The sequence below is a fragment of the Saccoglossus kowalevskii genome, chromosome 2, assembly GCF_978046115.1.
Source record: "Saccoglossus kowalevskii chromosome 2, keSacKowa6.1, whole genome shotgun sequence".
NCBI classification, from domain to species: Eukaryota; Metazoa; Hemichordata; class Enteropneusta; family Harrimaniidae; genus Saccoglossus; species Saccoglossus kowalevskii.
In genome coordinates this window covers 17,519,628-17,534,015 of record NC_140642.1, presented here as the reverse complement: position 1 = coordinate 17,534,015, position 14,388 = coordinate 17,519,628, and the positions used below count along the sequence as shown (strand labels likewise).

Sequence of the window (14,388 nt, the reverse complement as noted above, 5' to 3'; positions counted from 1 at the left end):
TAAATGTAACAGTTACAGTATTCTCAAGATATCCATATCAGAAGATTTTTTAATAAATGATCAGGTCAAATAAAACATAAACAGAAAAAAATATTTGATTTGTATTGTATAGTTGGTATGAAACTGTTTTGTTTCTGCATTCATTGATCTATGCTGATCTAAGTGTAACCATCAATATTGTTTTGCTTTTACCAGGATTTAAGGGTTTTCTAGCAAAACTACTGGTAGTAGTGTTCTCTGTCTCTTTCTGTCTCTGTCCACTCAAATTGGGTTTAACTCTTCATTGTTTTGCGGCGAAACAACAGATTTATTTTGTAACCGTGTCGGAATCAGGTTTTCTTGTCACACGTATTGATGCTGTTTTGTGGGGTTTTGAACAGGACTGGGCCAAACCAGGTGATATAAATAATCTGGGTATGCAGTGGAATGAGCCAACAGTTGCAAGTAAATCATTTGCAAGACACCTGCTGAAGACGTTCTTGGACCCAGAAATGGACAAACTAAGGAAGTTCATCCTAGGGGAGTCGCTAACAAGGTATCATTCTTTCTGTTATTACCCAGTACTACAATTTTCACTCTACAAATATGGGCATCTGTGAGTAGAGTAGAATTGAGTCTGTAAGGCTTAGCCAATGAGATGTGAAGTATGAGCTTCAGCTGACTTTTGTAGGGATTAGTGAATAATCGGTATTCTAGTAGTACCATGTTTATCTGAAACATTGTCCACGCCATAATATCACCCATGAGTTGTGTTTCAGCAAAAAATAAATAAATTCAGTTAAACTATAGCGTTGATAAAAAATAATTGTTATTTCTAGAGCAAGAATTAATAGCATACAAATTGGTATTGATGGGTAATCTTTCAGGGCCTTCATTCAGATAGATACAGTATAGTGCAGTGAGTGTGAATGAATTTGTCAGACCCCAACCATGAAACAATATAAACAAGCTGTCTTTCTAAATTAAAATAAATATTATGACAGACATATTTGTTACGTCATTGAAACTTCATTTTCTATGCAGATGGTACTGTTGGTATATTGTTGTATTTTGTTCTTTTTTCACAGAGACGAGTTAAAACAGAGTTTATATATTGTATTTGTATGTATAATCGGTTCTGGTGCTATGCTACCATTCTGGCAAGGAGAACCACTAGACTCACAGATGTAAGTAATAATGAACCATCTACTCATTAACAAACCACTACGCTCTATGTAGAGAATTAATTGTAGTCCTATTATCAACACCTTACTGTTTTGTACACCAAATCAGTAACAAGTTTACTGTGTCTCAAGATTGAAACATGTTGAGTCAAGCCAACATGAACAGGAGATGTCAGACTTATACTTATTTACTTCCTTCAATCATATAAATTGCCATATGGTCCTTCAGTTAACTCCATAATATGTTCAATTTATTTTCAATATAGCCAATTATTATGCCTGCGTTTTATAAAAAATGTAGCTGATCATCTTGATCATTCTTGAGTCATTGAAAAATGGTTTGATTTAAACAAATTCTAATCATGTGACAATACTGAGACATACACAGCTGTTTTGGTGTACAAAAAATATGGCAGTGACAGTTGTACTCTGGGCAAGGCAAATTGTGTTTATAGTTTAACTATGTTTGCCTTGAAGAAAATTTGACTCTCAATATTCCAAGTAATTTCGTGGAAGCTGCAACTCGGTGTGCCGCTATGCCACAGAATGGCTTTTGTTTGAGAAGTGCAGCCATCTAAAGAATTTTAATGCACAGGATAACATTAAATTAGTTTTAAAATAATTTATACAAATCATGGAAAAATACAGTTGTAATATACCCTCTATTGCAGAGTTGAATCTCAAGTGAATTTAACTACTTTCCCTAACTTGATAAATAATCTGGATGAAGAGGAACGTCAAAACAAGCGAAGAGAAGAGGTCTCCAATTTAATGCATGATTTACTACAGTATGTCTTAACACACTGTGAAGATGATACCAAGTCATTGTTTCTCATTATCAAGGTATGTGCAGAGATTTCCACCATTGATAATGATTTGAGTTACCATAATGTTACCCTTGCACCCGATGATACGTAACCAGACAGGGATGAAACTCATCATCAGATGTTAATGATGGTGTTGATAAAATTGCATAAAACCATAAAATCTTATAAAGTTGCATTGATTCAATTGAAAACCGAAAATTCCCCATTTCTCATGTGTAGATGGTCCAATAGAAGTTGCATCCCCTCTATTGCATTGTACCATTTTAATAGAAGCTTCTAATACAGATTTTACAGTTCTTGTATTGAAAAGTAAAAAGCAGACAATTTCGCTGACATGTGTTTCACTATGTTTACTATGAACCATTGTAATTTTAAGAGAGACGAATGCCAGTCCAACTCAATCCCACACTCCATGACCAAAAGCACAAGGATTGACATTACATTTTGCAAAATTTCATTCTTGTAAATCAAATGGTCGTATCTATTTAATGCGTTTTATTTTGATTTGATCATAGATTTATTCTGCGCTGCTAACATACAATGGTGCCGTAAAAGAGGAATTTGACACCAGGTGGAAAAGTTTTACTCTTGTTAAGAAAGCTATGGAAGACACGGTAAGAGTCTATGGCCGAGTTGTTGCAAATTAGTGCTGTTAACATGGGTACTATAGCATTTTCATGCAAACACACCAAAATTAAGACAAGTCGGTAAATACCAATCCACAAAGACAATCTATTGACTTACAGCGTGTATTTAATGGACATGCTATTTTTATGTATTTTTCGTGTTGTCACTATCGACTCACTGCTTGTTCTTCCTGTCTATTATGTGGTCATTATTGTTTTGCTGGGCCTACTTTCTGTCCATCAAGAAGTGAATACTTCCTTTCCACCATGTTATCAGCATTGTCTCACTGACTATACTTTCTGGCCACCACTGTCCATCGTATCATCAGTATTGTCCACCATGTGGTCACTTTTGTCTCACCAACCAAACTTCCTGTCCACCATGTTCACTATTGCCTCACTGACTGTATTTTCTGTCCACCACTGTCATCATTGTCCACCATGTGGACACGTAACTGACCTTAATTGGGCTTTAATTGTGCATGCAGTACTGACCATTTGTTTGGGGGGGCACCATTTAATTTCAATACCCTGGCTATGTGTTAAAATTGGTCTGAATTCCTTTTGGTTCAGTATGTAACTGTCTGTTCAATCTTGGGCTTTAATTATGCATGCACGCCATGGTACTGACCCTGTTTTTTTTTTGTTTTGTTTTTTTTTTGGGGGGGGGGGGGTACCATGTAATTACAATACCCTGGCTATGTGTTAAAATTGGTCTGAATTAACTTTGGCAGGCCAGGTACACCTACAGACATTACTGTGGACATTCAATTCTTTTAACGTAAATTATTGCAAATTTTTGGTCAGAGCGCCCTCTAGCATTTGTTGGGAGTCATCTTTATTTGGAATGCTCTGATTGGATGGAAGTTTGAGCCGAGCAAGGTGTGATAGAAGTGGCCTGTTGTTTTGCTGGCCAAGAATAATAAATGTAACTGGTAATACATATGTTTTCTGATATGTTTTTTTTTTATCTTTATCAACCATATTAGCTTGTGGGTATGCACTGATAAATTCTATTTGTTTGTTCTTCAATAATTGCAGCTGCACCAGAAAAAACAGCACATTAGAGCCCTATTGATTGACAGGGTACAGCTACAGCATGAAATGAGGATATTGGAAAGATCTATTGCTCCTTACACTGAACTTGACAGGAAACTTATGAAGGATTTATTAAGACTTTCAACAAGTATGTACAGTGAGGTAAGTCTAATGTCTATTTCATTTAATGTACTCCAAGCAGACATGGATAGAGAATTTCAATGAGGAAACATCATCAGAGGACATGTGTCAAGGAGACATGGATCAGGGGATACTGTGTTTGGAAACTGAGTACGTACACACAACATGCGTAATTAAAGTTAAGAAAATATGGCTCTTGTACCATGGTCATTCCATGTCTTCTCTGTCTATGTATTTTGTTATACAAGAATAGAGGTATTTTCAGTGACTTGTTTGTAGATCATACAAATAATTCATAGATTTGCTGCCAGGTAATGTGTTGAACAGAGTGTGAACTGTTTGAAACAGCATGTCATATATGGTGCACTTTAAACTAATAAAGAAGGCTTTACAATTGTGGTACTGATTTTTGACTCATAAGTGATACAACCTTTATATGTATTTCCTTCCTCACTTCAATGAAGACAAATTTTAGGGAATTATATTATCGTACTTCCCCAAGTATAAGCCCAGGGGCCTGAACATGTTTAATCAAGAAAATTAGGGGGTGGCCTTATACTCGAGGACCACCTCAAGAAAGAAAATTTTCTGGTGGGTTGAAAATTGTAACCATCTTCCCAACCACGAAAAATTATCCAAATTACATTTTTCGTTCACAGTGCCAGTCTCGGACAAATATTACTTCTTTTTTAAGAAAAAAATGCCAAACGAGTCGTCGTTGATTTGCACAACACTTTTTACAATGAAGAAACAAACATGTTCATAAAAATACACACATTTTATTACAACACGGTTTACATACCGTCTGCAAAAATGGGTAGGGTCTGTGGGAAAAAAGTCAAAGGCGAGATCTTTATCATTATTTTTGTTGTGGAATGTTTTCTGATTATTGACGAATTAATTTTTTCAACGCAATGTGGAAGTGAATTACCACAATGTTAAAATGCGATCTGTTAACACTGATTTCTACATAAAAACAGTGATTTTTTTCCCTAAAAGCTGTTGATTCGCAATTTTTAAAAGGTAAACTGAGGGTAGAGGAAGTATTTAAACCCTTCACGGTCACCAACAAGTCGTGTCGAAGAATAGTTTACTCGTTCACACCCCATTCACATTAGTCACAATGGACACGATTATTCGGAAAAATAAAGCAATGTTCTCTGACCAGGTTTCATGACTTGACGATTACACTTTGCCGTTTTGAAAACTACTTCTCAGAAGAAATATGGATTACCGGTACTTCAGTATTGCAACATTAGGGTTCATCCTGAGTAAATAACAGAATAGAAAAGGTGCGAACCATGTTCTGAACGTTCGCCCCCATGCACTCTGAAATTAATGCGAGTTTTCTCGTAAAAGCAGGAACCAAGCTACCGTACCAATCATGATTTTTATGTAATGAAATATACTTTTTACATGCATATTTTAATAAATGTCGTCAACGCCTGGTAAAAACACCCTGAGCCTATACTCGGGGATGCCCTCAACTCGTTAAATGTCTAAAAACAGAGGGGTGGGCTTATACTCGGGGAGGGGCTAATGCTCGGGGAAGTACGATAGTAACGAATGTTGTCAACATAGTGCGTAAGTTTCATGTATATGCTCCAATCTTGGCAAGCTCTCTGCATGTTCACAGATTAGATTATGTCTTAATAAGTATATCTCTTATTGCTTACTGTTATTATCTGTTACAGGTGCGGAGTAGAGCTCAGAATGTGCTGTTTATGGGTATGCGCTTCTATGCTTATTGTAGAAGAGATCTTTTACCTGGAATCTTAGATAATCTAAGAAATGAACCAGGGATTTCACATCAACAATTCAAAGTAAGTTAACATCTCAATGATATAGTGTTTTCATAATGACTCATGCGCACAGAGTCTAGTGTAGAGCTGGTATCTAGAGTCAGAGCTGGTATCTAGTGTTTGGCAAATTTCTGTATATTTTATTTTGATCCCTTGTCGAAAAGAGTGATAATGCTGGATGGCCGCATTAGCAGCATGCGAGGGGTGGACACAGCGAAGAATTTATAGTGGCAACACTCAATAGAAATATTAGAATCTTCTATCAAATGTTATATTCAATATGAATATTAATACAATGTATAGAGTATATGTACATGTAGATAAAACTAGATGAGAAAGAATCATGTGTGGACCCTATTATCCCAGTGGTACCATTCCACTATGATGTGGGGAGAACCTTTTGAGACACTTTTAATTCCTGCTCAATAAATATCCAATTTGAAATGGCTTTTGCTTTCCAAGTACAGTAAATTAAAAGATGTGGCATTGTCTGTCTTGACCATTCCATGACTTTTCCTGATAAGTAATCGAAGATAATCACAAATAGGTTGTCGATATAGGTATCAGCGTCCAGCCTTGTTAGTCAGTATATTCATACTTTCAAACAATATTTGTAACTGTATATACTGATTACGGTAAAGTTTGATCACACGCTAGTTGTAAAATACACTGCAATGTGCGAACCAACCAACCTACCTTTCGTATTTCATCTGTGTTAACCTTTTCACCACCTGTTCCCTTTTTTCATCACAAATAGTCCCATTAATAGTCTGCACTTTTCTTAAGAAGAATGGGACAAAAATAGCCAAATTTATTAAGTAAAAACTGAAAATTGATACAAATTGTGTCTGTTGGCTCCAAAATTAGGGTTCATTTCCAGAAATATTGAAAAATATAAGAAAAAAGTGCAGAAAAATTGTGGGCGAGAAAGTGTGGTGGTGAAAGGATTAATTTATTAAATCATATTAAATCATAAATTTATTAAAAAAGTCCAAGGTGTTATACAAAGACCGTGCTTTTGAAAATTTAGGTCCTAAACTTTTTAATGAATTACCTCTGTCTGTTCGTTCTAGTCCTTCAGTAGACATTTTTAAATCCAGACTGAAAACGCACTTATTTAAATGTGCTTTTAATATTTGACTGATTGTTTATTCAGCGCCTTTGATTTTCATATGTTGGAATTGTTGCGCTTAATTAAATAAAGTTATTATTATAGCTTGAAATCTTACTTTGATTGAAATCAAAATTTTAGTAACATGTCTTTATCAGAAATGCTGCCTTGAAACAAGTTTGCTGAAATAGAGAGTTACTAGTACTCAGTCACCCAATGTTTATAGTTCAGTGCAAAGAATGTTTCTGGTCAATGTGTTTTCCAAAATCAATCTGAGCACATCTTTTTGAGAATAAGAAATATTTATTAATTCATTCACTCATTCACTCATTCCATATGCTGTGAATCATTTGTTGTTGCTTCTATCCTAAGCCTTCTTTATTTTGTTTGCAGGGTGCGTTGTTTGTACTGTCAGGACAGAGAGATTGGAGTCTTACGATCGTCCATGATTTTAAGATAATCAGCCAAATTTGGCCAGCTGTTATTGAAGCTGGTCACTCTGAGAAACCTTCAATTATGAAGAAGATAGAAGATATGGTGAAGAAAATAAATCGGCAATATGAAACAGTGGTTATTGAATCTCAGGTGCGTGAAGAAAATAAATCGGTATTATGAAATTGTCCGTCTTTCTTGTGTTTGTATTCTTTCTTGTACAGTAACATTGAAATTTTGTTTGCACCATCGTAGGTAACTGATTCTTGCATAGATTGTGCCTCCATGCTTTGGAAATCAAGTAATCCCAAACCAGCATTACCAGCGCCCTCTATAGCTGAATTGGAGACAAGTGTTAAGATGTTAGAGAGAAAGAACAGTGAACAGAGAGAGTAAGTTGACAGTTTCAATCGAAATTTAATTTTTGTTGATAAGGAAAATGTGCACAGATGATATAAGGACATTTTAAACTGAAACTGCAATACTTCTGTCATTTTTGACTCCCGTGTGCGAAGCACAAAAGGGAGTCTTTGCAGTTACCCTGTCTGTATGTCTGTATGTATGTATGTATGTATGTATGTATGTATGTATGTATGTATGTATGTATGTATGTATGTATGTCACTTTTTTTGTTCCACCGTTATCTCAAGAACCACTAATCAAATTTTGGTGAAACTTGGTACATAGATGCTCTGGGATAATGCGCAGAGTTGATTAGGTTTTGGTAAAAATCTATGAATATTAATTACCTAATTTGCATGATAATTAGCTGATTTTTAGCTGTTCCATGACTGTTCCACTGATATATGAAGAACCACTCATTGGATTTTGATGAAACTTGGTACATGGATGCTCTGAACTAATGCGCAGATTTGATTTGTTTTGGGTAAAAATCTATGAATATTAAATACCTAATTTGCATGATAATTACCTGATTTTAAGCTGTTCCATGACTGTTCCACTGATATTTGAAGAACCACTCATTGGATTTTGATGAAACTTGGCACATGGATGCTCTGATCTAATGCACAGATTTCATTAGTTTTGGGTAAAAATCTGTTTATATTAATTACCTAATTTGCATAATGATTAATCAATTTTTGGCTTTTCCACTGATATCTCAAGTACTAATCATAACATTTCAATAAAACTTGGTACACAGATGTCATATGAGACTGCACAGACTTGATAGTTTTTAGGGTAATATCAGTACATATTAATTACCTAATTTGCATAATTAATTAATTTTCAGCTTTTGATATTTCAAGTAGTAATGATCATGTTTCAATGAAACTTGGTACAAAGTTACTTGAGGACTGTGCAGAGACCTAATTAGTTTTTGGAGAAATATTTGTGCATATTAATCACCTTATTAGCATAATTAGTTAATTTTCAGCCCTTCACCTGATATCTCAAGTACTAATCATCACATTTCAATGAGACTTGCGACATAGATCTTCTAGGACTATGCAGAGACCTGATTAATTTTAGGATAAATTATTGTGCATATTAACTACGGTACTAATTTGCTTAATTAGTTAATTTGTCCTGAGAACCACTCATTGAATTTTAATGAAACTTTTAAAGAGTACTCATCACATTTCAATGAACCTACATGTGTAGGACTGTACACCATATTAGTTTTGGTAAATATTTATGCTTCTTAATCACCTAATTAACATAATTAATTAATACTGATATCTCAAGTATTGATCATCACATTTGAATAAAACTTGGTACATAAATGCTCTAGGACAATAGACAGCCTGATTAATTTTGGGTTAAAATCTGTTCATATTAATTCTCTTAATTAGCACAATAATTAATAATTTTTTGGTTCTAATCACATTTCAATGAAACTTGGTACATAGATATTACATTACGCAGATCTTATTACTTTTACATTGCGCAGACCTTATTAGTTTTACACTTAAATGTGTTCATATTAGTTACCTTATTTGCATAGATAGTTTTCTGCATTTCCATCAATATCTCAAGTTCAATTAATTTTGAATTAATGTGTCTCCAATACTCTCAGCACACGGGAGTTCTTTCTAAGCTTTCTTTGATTTGATAATTTGTTGCCAATGCCAAGGAAGTTTTTTGCCTGGTCATAGTACTTGCTGAATTATTTTAATGCCACAAGAGTTGTAAATGCGTCTCACTATTTTAGATTTTGCTTACTCATTTTTTTGTCGAAATCGATTAATTAATCACGTGATGTAATTCTTAATGTCGGTATTTAAAACAAATGCTTTGCAGTTTTTATGTTTAATTCTTTTTCTACTTAGAGTACTTAGAGTTTTTCACACTTGACATTGGAGTTTAAGATGAATAGCATATTAAAAAAAATTTTTGAAATGTTTTTGTTATTCTAAGGGCCCGCTGTTTTAATTGCGTAGCAACTTATTAGCATAAGTATGAGTATATAGCCGCCGAAACTCTGTGTGAGACATTTTCAGATTGGTTAACCAATGTGTTTTCTTTTTTTCTTTCAGCCTATATCATAAACTGGTTGATACTTTAGTCAAGTTGATAGACTCAGGTGACTTGTAAGTACCACCAATATATGTATGAATTGTATATATCTCAGGAAAAGGGAAAAATTAAATATATAGCGCATTTTTAATTTTTAAATTATTTTTTGACTGGACAAGTTACAATAAAACATTATTTTCTCACTGTTTCTTTCAATAGGAGGTGGAAATTTTCTCAAATTGGTATAGGATTATTGCTGTTATTAATTCGGAGTGATATCCCAATACCACCCAATGCTGTGGCCTGCTTTGTAAACTGTCTCGTTCATGATTCTATCATCATGAGAAAGGTAAGTCTGGTACTTTGCAGTACACTTATCTCCACACATGTTGTATGGTTACCGGTTCAGTGATCCAAATTGTATTGCAGTTGAGAGAACTGTATTTTTTGTCAGTTGACAGATACACTGACTAGGCTGAGCAGCTGCTAGCTCCATGCTGTTATTTGACCTGCTATATTTTCCACTCTTTACTCAATTGATACCAACAATGTTCATGGCAACGTACCATTCAAGTTTTGAGCGTAAATCAAGTGGCAAAACTCTGATTATTGTTTAAATAATGGTTTATCAGAAATAATGATATTAAATTCCACATGGCACCATTCTGGATTCACATTTTGTTCTACACTCGATAGTGTACTTACCTTTATATCATGTGCATATAGAATTGACTCATCCAGTATGGCACCTTTTGTTTTGCGTCTTTTGTTTTAATACTTTCTACTTGTAATATTTTTCTATATATAGACAGCGATCAACGGATTGGGAGCGATACTGAAACAACAGAAGCGAAAACACAAAATGGTGGAAGTGGATCCTTACAAACAAGCCAATCTGCCAGACAACCACCCGTCCCGAAACGAGATACACCAGGGCGACAGGCTGGACAATGCATGGAATCACTACGACACTAAAAATATTCCAAAGACAAAGGAACAATGGGAGAAGTGCGTTATGATTGAAAAAACACATTGGGGGTATTACACATGGCCAAAGTAAGTATCAGCTCTTCAATATAATATGTTTGAGTGGGTGGGCGTATTTCCGTATGTGCGAGTGGGTGGGCGCATTTTCGTGCGAGTTTGTAATTTGTCAATTTATAAATATTTCAAGAGATGAGGTTACACAATCAAAAGTTGTGGTTTGTCATTCATAGATGAGTCTCTGTGTTACATCCTGCTCAGTGAACCCAATGTATCATTTGATATATTATATAACTCAATTCCTACACGCATCTATTGTACAATGCTTCAATAGCTCGGCTTTAACAGCATGATATACAGTATTCATGTTATTCACTGTAGCATAATGGTAGCACGTTATTTTAAACTGAGGATATTTTTTAGTTCGCTCTTCTCTCTTCTTTGGTTATAAAAAATAACCAAAGATTTGAATTGAGGAACTTTTAGGATTCATTTCATGTATTAAAGATGAATATCTCTTTCTCAGATAAACCTAACAGTAGTTTGCAACCTTTTGTTATACATGCCTGTGCCTATTTTATTCAAACTTAGCATATAAACATATTACCCTGTCAACACATAATGGTATATACAGTAGGTCATCAATTTCTTTTTCATTTTGATCGATTAGTGGCCATTTTAGTCCCCAAAAAGCATGTCAATATGTCATCAACCATTTCTCTAGTGTACCATAGACCCTCCTGTTAGAGGGTCTATGAGTGTACCTAGCTTGGTTTCATTTAAACTTATAATCACATGTGTTTTTGTTTGTTCACACAGACCAATGTACATGTATGCACCGCCAAGTGAACAACCCAAACTAGGAAGAAGCAGAGATGAACTATCACAGGTACTAGCAGATCACAATATATGTTATATGTAATCCAAACTGATGCCTTGGGTTTGTCAGTGTCTCGGAAAGCTGCTAATAGTATTGTGTTTGCTTTTATTAGTAGCAAGTATGCACATGTTCATAACAGGTGTTTCTACAGTCAAAATAATGAAACAATATACAACAAAATGCAATATTTGGTTTATATGTGCTTCTGTACACCTTTTATAAATAGCGCTCATGACCATAATGTCCACAAATGACCTTAGCCTTGAATCAGCAACATCACATGGATTGTACTGTTTTTACTTTGTAACTGTTCCCCATCAAGTATACTCATTTGGACAAGAAAACATAATTGCAACCATGTTTTTCTATTAGCATCCTCTGCTTTGGACAAACTTGTTCATGTGTCAAACTTACACTGGATCAACCCTAATCCACTGTATTAATCAGTGGGATAGTATCCGTATGTATAGTTTAGGGGCATTCAGAACAAAAACAATAATATGGTGTATTTTCTTTCTTTTTTTCAGGGAGAGCAGATGATTTACGATTGTTTTATTAATCAAGATTTTGTGGATAAATTTATAGGTTATTTATCATTAGAAGAAAAGAAAGGCAAAGATAGATTTAATAATAGAAAATTTATTCTCTTCAAGGTAATGTTAATATTCATTTATTGTCCGCTAATTCAACTTGGTGGTTCACATGATGAAAATATTTTCTCTAGATTTTCAAGGAATGTTTCTGTAGATGTTGTGTTTTTGTGCATTGTAAATCTATCTGATAGGAAGTTCTACAATGTCTTTGTGTCTTTTCCGAATTACTGTAAACTGTTATTAAATTTCATGAGACATATTGTCAGTGAAAATTGTGAACTCATGAATTTTGTCTTTACAAGAAATCTTGAAATTCTGAAAATTTCTTGAAGTGAAAATTTATGCTGCTTCAAAATTTAAAAGCTGACACATTTTTTTGTCATGATACAAATAACAAATATGATCAAAATAATTTGTGACAGTTGAAAATCAACTACTGTGAAATACTTTATTTTAGGTGGAATTAATTTTCGCTGAAAAGGCATTTTGAGTGTTTTGTATGGAATTTATTTTCACTGATTTTTGACGAGTTGAATGTGAAATATAGGGAAAAAAGTATATTCGCTGGATTTTATTTTCACTGAATCATCCTTTCAGCGAAAATAAATTCCAAGTGAAAATAAAGTATTCTACAGTATTAACTATGATATTATGTGAATTATTTCAAGCTGTATGATATCTTTTCATTTCTCACAGGGTCTTTTCAGGAATTTTGATGACACGTTCTTAGAACGTTTTAAACCTCATATGCAGCGATTAGCTGTTGACTCTCAGGAAAGTGGTCAACGTTGTCTGTCGGAGCTCACTGCCGGCCTTATACGAGGCTCCAAACATTGGCCATTTGAGAAAGTAAGTAAATATCACAATACATTCATACTTATTTACAAATATAACTGATTTTCCTATTTTACTCCCTGTTTGAAAATGGGGACTTGTGCGTGTTTGCATTCGTATGTCACACATGCATGGGTCGATCAAGTTCTAACTTCACACATACATCGCATTATTAGGTCATATATATATATACACTGTAAAACATGTCTTTTTCGCGAATTTGGCGAGAGAACAATTTCGCTAATTTAAAATATCGCTAATGACTTTATTATAAATTCAAAATGGCAACCAAACAACATCTTTTTCTCCACACACACACTTTGTAAACACAGAAAACGTAATAATCTGGAGCGCTTCCTTATTACACTTACTAGTTTATCTTCGTTTTTATGGCGGTGATAACTGCGCGTTAGTTTTAGCAGGCGACAGACAAGTATTGTGAAAACAGGAAATCAACAAAGACGAGAGAGATTCGCTAAATCAACATTTAGCTATTACGTCAATTCGCTAAAATAGTATGTCACTTTTTCATGACTATGTCATTGACATTGACAATGACTATTTAATGTAGATTCTGAGAATCATTTCTTGTGGTTGTTTGTTTTAGCATAAACCGTGGCATGTCAGTTTGTTTTGTGTTCTGATTCTCTTTACTTTTGAGTACTGATTTGTTTTCCAACTTGTGTAGGTATTTCTCAGACATTCCTTATCTGAAGTCAAGAAATAATGATGTTCATATTTGCCGATATCTTTTTAGAATATAGAACTATTAGTATATCAGATTATTAAAAGCTGAACATTTTTATTGTGGTCATTTTATGGGAGTGACGTAACTTTAAAATCTCTGAAATGAAAAAAGTATGCAAATATTCATTTTCGAATTAGGCATGTCATCATCACTGACTGTAGCACACTAGGTTAAGCCAACAAACTGAATCCCACCAATACACTCACTACTACGGTACTATCTTTATTGTCATTCAACCATCTTCTGATTTTCAACTCTCACTTTTCATTACAGTTGGATAAGCTATGGGAATTTCTTGTGCCTGTGATGAAAACTGCCTTGACTAATCTGTCAGTAGAGACTGTCAATGATTGGGCCACGTCAATAGCCACCTCCTGCGAAAGTCGGGATCCTCGCAAACTCCACTGGTTGTTCGAACTCTTGTTTGAAAAACAGCTGTGTGGAGATGTGGGCTCGTTCAATGATTCCAGGTAAGACAGTCTCGATTGGACAGCCATTGATTGGGTTCTATGTGTCTGTCTGTCTGTGTGTCTGTGTGTCAGTCTGTCTGTCTGTCTGTCTGTCCAAACTGAAACTTCATTCAGAGACTGATATTGAGCTGAAGAAATTAACAAATGTCAGTTCTTTGCATAATTGTAATTCTACTTCAATGTTTATTTGATTGTCAACTATTTGACCAAATGTTACTTGGTCAAAACAGGTATTCTATTGTAGAGTTTTAATTAATTTAA

At 34.5% G+C, this 14,388-nt stretch overlaps 1 protein-coding gene across 1 annotated transcript in view; it reads left to right on the top strand.

Moving 5' to 3' along the window:
• LOC100373169 (proteasome activator complex subunit 4-like) overlaps positions 1–14,388 on the top strand; it is a 47,034-nt gene that overhangs the window by 13,617 nt on the left and 19,029 nt on the right. The window contains exons 18-32 of the mRNA XM_085492427.1: positions 381–535; positions 1,068–1,166; positions 1,835–2,006; positions 2,506–2,604; positions 3,658–3,816; positions 5,490–5,618; positions 7,102–7,293; positions 7,396–7,532; positions 9,639–9,692; positions 9,838–9,967; positions 10,427–10,674; positions 11,422–11,491; positions 12,010–12,135; positions 12,772–12,924; positions 13,931–14,127. Coding sequence (XP_085348553.1) covers positions 381–535; positions 1,068–1,166; positions 1,835–2,006; positions 2,506–2,604; positions 3,658–3,816; positions 5,490–5,618; positions 7,102–7,293; positions 7,396–7,532; positions 9,639–9,692; positions 9,838–9,967; positions 10,427–10,674; positions 11,422–11,491; positions 12,010–12,135; positions 12,772–12,924; positions 13,931–14,127 — 2,120 coding nt within the window. The remainder of the gene's footprint in view (positions 1–380; positions 536–1,067; positions 1,167–1,834; positions 2,007–2,505; positions 2,605–3,657; positions 3,817–5,489; positions 5,619–7,101; positions 7,294–7,395; positions 7,533–9,638; positions 9,693–9,837; positions 9,968–10,426; positions 10,675–11,421; positions 11,492–12,009; positions 12,136–12,771; positions 12,925–13,930; positions 14,128–14,388) is intronic.